Source organism: Euphorbia lathyris, chromosome 3 (assembly GCF_963576675.1).
Source record: "Euphorbia lathyris chromosome 3, ddEupLath1.1, whole genome shotgun sequence".
In the NCBI taxonomy this organism is placed as follows: Eukaryota; Viridiplantae; Streptophyta; class Magnoliopsida; order Malpighiales; family Euphorbiaceae; genus Euphorbia; species Euphorbia lathyris.
The window spans coordinates 23,094,524-23,098,704 of NC_088912.1; the positions used below are offsets into that span (position 1 = coordinate 23,094,524).

General features: G+C 29.7%; 1 protein-coding gene across 1 annotated transcript; it reads right to left on the minus strand.

The window, feature by feature from the left end:
• Positions 1-2,216: 2,216 nt before the first annotated feature.
• Positions 2,217-3,332, minus strand: LOC136224083 (NDR1/HIN1-like protein 13). The gene has a single exon (XM_066012326.1). It carries the CDS (start codon positions 3,219-3,221, stop codon positions 2,403-2,405), a length of 819 nt encoding a protein of 272 aa, XP_065868398.1. The 5' UTR covers positions 3,222-3,332; the 3' UTR covers positions 2,217-2,402.
• Positions 3,333-4,181: the final 849 nt, after the last annotated feature.

Sequence of the window (4,181 nt, forward strand, 5' to 3'; positions counted from 1 at the left end):
ACTCAGATCGGTCGCCCGCACCACCCAACGCCACCGTCGCCCTAGCTCTCGGTCTCTCTCGTTCTTTCGCCATAGATGTTTCATTCTTTAAATCAATTCATTAATTATATATTTTAGAAAAATATTAATAATACTTAACATTTTCTGCGTTGCGTGTAAAATCATATTTATGACTATATTTCGTAGGATAAATAAATAAATGAGTATAATTTAACAAAGTTGTGTCTGCGTGAACTTTTCTCTCTAACAAATTCAATTTTTTTTTTTTTTTTTTTTTTTTTTTTTTTTGTAACAACATAAATTAAATAAGATTATAATATATAATAGGCCTTTAGCTGCATGTTGCATGGTTAGGTATATATACATATATAAACCAATACAGAGTTTTCCCCAAAAAAAACATAAAGCAATACAGTTGAACATTTCATAATTTTATTTTTTTGAAAAAAAACATTTCATAATTAGGTAGTTAATTTCTCACCTCAATGCAACTGAAGGAGTTTATTAATTTTTATTTCATAGTTTATTTTCTACCAAATCTTGAATTAGTCCTTTCTTTACCCATTTTCTCTAATTTCTATCATTTTATTCCGTTAATTACATTATTCTCTGCCAAACCTTGAATTAGTTATGTCCCTTTTAATTTATTTGAATCTCTTCCTTGTTCTATACTTAGGATGCTAATGATATATTTTATCTATATGTATATAAAAACAGAAACATAGAAAAATCAGCAAGAAGAGTTGTAAATATATTTTAGATAAATTATTAAAATATTAGCAAATGAAAATTAAAAAGTCATTTATATATATATTTAATATAATAATAAAAAATTGTAAATTACTAGTTTATTAATTAAAGTAATAAAAGAAATTAAAAATTACTGGAAAATGAAAAAACACGATCTATAAATCACAAATAAACTTATATATAAAGCATGATAGATAATATTCCATCATTATATTCATTAGCTATAAAAAAAACCAAAGTTCTCATCAATCTTAATTTTGATGATTATTAGTTTTGTTTTTTTATACTCTTATAATATAGTTTTATAATTTTGGTTTTACTTTAAATAATATAGTCTTATAATTTTGTTCTTACTTCATTAAGAGATATTCAGATCTATTTAGAAGTTGTTTCCATTGATAAACTATTTAATGACATTTTTTTTAAGATTTGGATAATTTAGACTTTGATATCTCCAATTAAAAAAATCCGATGGAAATAGAAGATGCATGAACAACTAAAATCGGGAAACGCAAATGTGTCAAAAATGACAGTAAACCTTTATGCAATTATTCGATTTTTTTCATATATAGTAGTTATTTTATTCTCAATTGTGTTGTTTTATTTTTATAAAACAATAGTTGTTATAGTTCTATATTTGAGAGATGAAATTCCCTTTCTATCGTTACTTAGGTTTCATACCTCTCGTTTGGGTGAGCAAAATAACTGGTAGCCGACTACCAAAACAATAACCGAATCGAAGTTTTAGTTTGGTTCGGTTATTTTAACATTCTGGTTCGATTCGATTTTAATTTTGGCTTAGTTTGGTAATCGGTTATCGGTTCGGTTATTGAATATCGGTATAACCGATAACCGAACCGGACTTATTATATAAATATAAAAAATATAATTTTATTTATATATATAAATAACTTATAAAATATAAAATCCAACCCCTAAAATTATACTTTTGTGTTTATATATATAAATTTTGATTCATTAGTCTTTAATTTTTTCAATTGTAACTTTTATATAAAAGCATTATTTGAAAACCAATTAAACAAAAAATTAAATATTATGAGTTTTTGATAATTCGATCGGTAACTGAATCGAAAATTTTCGGTTACCAATCTTATTCGTTGCGGTTATGAAAATAGCACAAACTCCAGTTCTCTTAACCGAAAGTTTGGTTTGGTTAGTAACTGAACCGAACCGATACTCACTCATACCTCTCGCTACCTTATCTATGTTTTCTTTTTCATTTGTCTTTTTTTTCAAAATGACTAAAATAAATATGTTGTTAAGTGTAATCGTTTCGATATCACTATGTATGCAAAATAATTTAATTAGAAGAAATTTACCTAAATGTTGACCACAAAGCCAGACAAACTATATAAATTTTTTTATCTACCTGAGTATTATTTTTGAGGAAGATTTCAATCCTTAATTATTGAAATAATAATAAAATTGCCATTCAATTCCAGAACTAATCCAAATCAATGAAGTAATATTTTCAAAAATAAATTCAAATATCAATGTTACAACAATATCTCTGTATCATAAATCTGTGTATTTAACATGTTTCTCACTTCTATTATAACCCAAAACTAAATGAATTTTCCCCAATCCACAAAAATCTCTAACTTTACTTACAGCCAAACACCCCCCAATTCCTACCACAATTCAACACTATAGTCACAATCCTTTGACACCATTTTTCCTTTCGCCGTTAAACTATCCTTCGTTACATCACAGTTAACTTTAACAGTAATCGTCCACGTCTTAACAGACCCCACCTTCAGCTTCACAGGTGCTCTCAACTTCACACCAAACGGCACCGTTTTCTTGATCTGACTATCAACTAGTAACGCTTTATGAACAGAGCTCGTTAACTCAATACCGGACTCCTTTAACACCGTCTTAAACACCGTCACGTTATTCGTTCCCTGGTAAAACACCGGCAGCTTACCGTAACTTAGACGGACATCCTTGTAAAACACATCGACGGAACTTCCTGACCGGTAATCAATCCCGATCTTGTCGTTACCGTTGTCGGCTCTTACAGTGACATCAAATTCCGGTGAATACGGGCCAGATGACGTCAGATTGAAGTCTTTAATTGAAATTGAATCGATCGAGTACTTCGGCGCTTCTGGTTTGAAAACGAGGTACAAGACACCGGCGGCGATTCCGGCGAGGAGAATGAGAGTAACGAGGATGCCGAGGAACCAGCAGAGGCAGCAACAGCAGGAGCTCCGGCGAGGCTTCCGGTGAGAGAGTTTCTCGTATTTCTTGGCGTTTTCTGGCGGCGGAACGCGGTAGACTTGGTCTTTAGGGATCTGGATGACGTAAGTACCCGGTGGTGGAGCTGGTTTCTCCGGCGGAGGTGAGATTGTTGTTGGAGAGTGTGAGCTCTCTGGAGATTCAGGTAGAATCGGTTTGGACTCGGTGGGTGATGGAGGCGAGTTGTGAGGATGAACTCGGTCGGCCATTGAAGAAATTAAGGAAGAGAGCTCTGTAAGAAAGGAAATTGAAATGAAATGAACAGAAGTTTGAGTTTAAGAATTAAGGTTGTGGTCTGAGATATGAAGGCTGAAGTAGAAGACAAAGTCGTAGAATATATATATCAGTATCAGATTGAAACCGCGTAAGCAAGCGGACGCGACCGGAAGGGTAAATGTGGAATTATGGAGAACATTTGTACTTATTTATTTTTATACTAATATTAAAGTTTAATCTATTTAATTCAAACGATATACTTTCCATTTAAATTAATTGAAAAGGAATAAAATCAGATTTAGTTGATAATTATTGGATTAAGAGAAATTTTAAGAATATTATTTAATAAAATAAAAAACTTGCTGCTAGAATTTTTGTTATAATAAAAAAATGTTATGTTGTTTATAATTAAGGGAACGCATACTTGATTATATAAAAAAAAGGGAACGTATACTTTATAAAACATTTATATATTAATTTTAATTTTGATAATATATTCAAGATAAACTGATTAATCGGAATTATTTATTTAAATTGAAATACTTAAATTTTACATATATATTATGCGTGTATGAATATTACTTCAAAATGGGAAATGACAGCTAAGCTAAGACTGAGCCAAGTAGACAGCAAAGGTAAGACAAATGGCAATATACCAAAGTTTGGAAGTAATGTTAACTTATTTAATCTGCAAATATTATTAATCAAAGTCCTGATATTAATTCTAATAAAAAATAGTATTTCTCATAAATTTATTTGAAAAAAAAATGTTTTTTTTATCCACAACAATTTAATCAATTGCATAAAAAATCATTTTTATTCTGATAAACCATCAAATGTTGTTCTTATAATCAGAATTTTACCTTAGTTTGGGATAAAATTAAAGATTTAAGTAATTTGTGTTTTTGACTAGTTAAATCTCTAATAGTCGTGTTTGATGAAAAAAGATTTGA

Excerpts from the sequence above, each read along its gene's own strand:
- LOC136224083 (XM_066012326.1), bottom strand. The coding sequence starts at position 3,221 with ATGGCCGACCGAGTTCATCCTCACAACTCGCCTCCATCACCCACCGAG.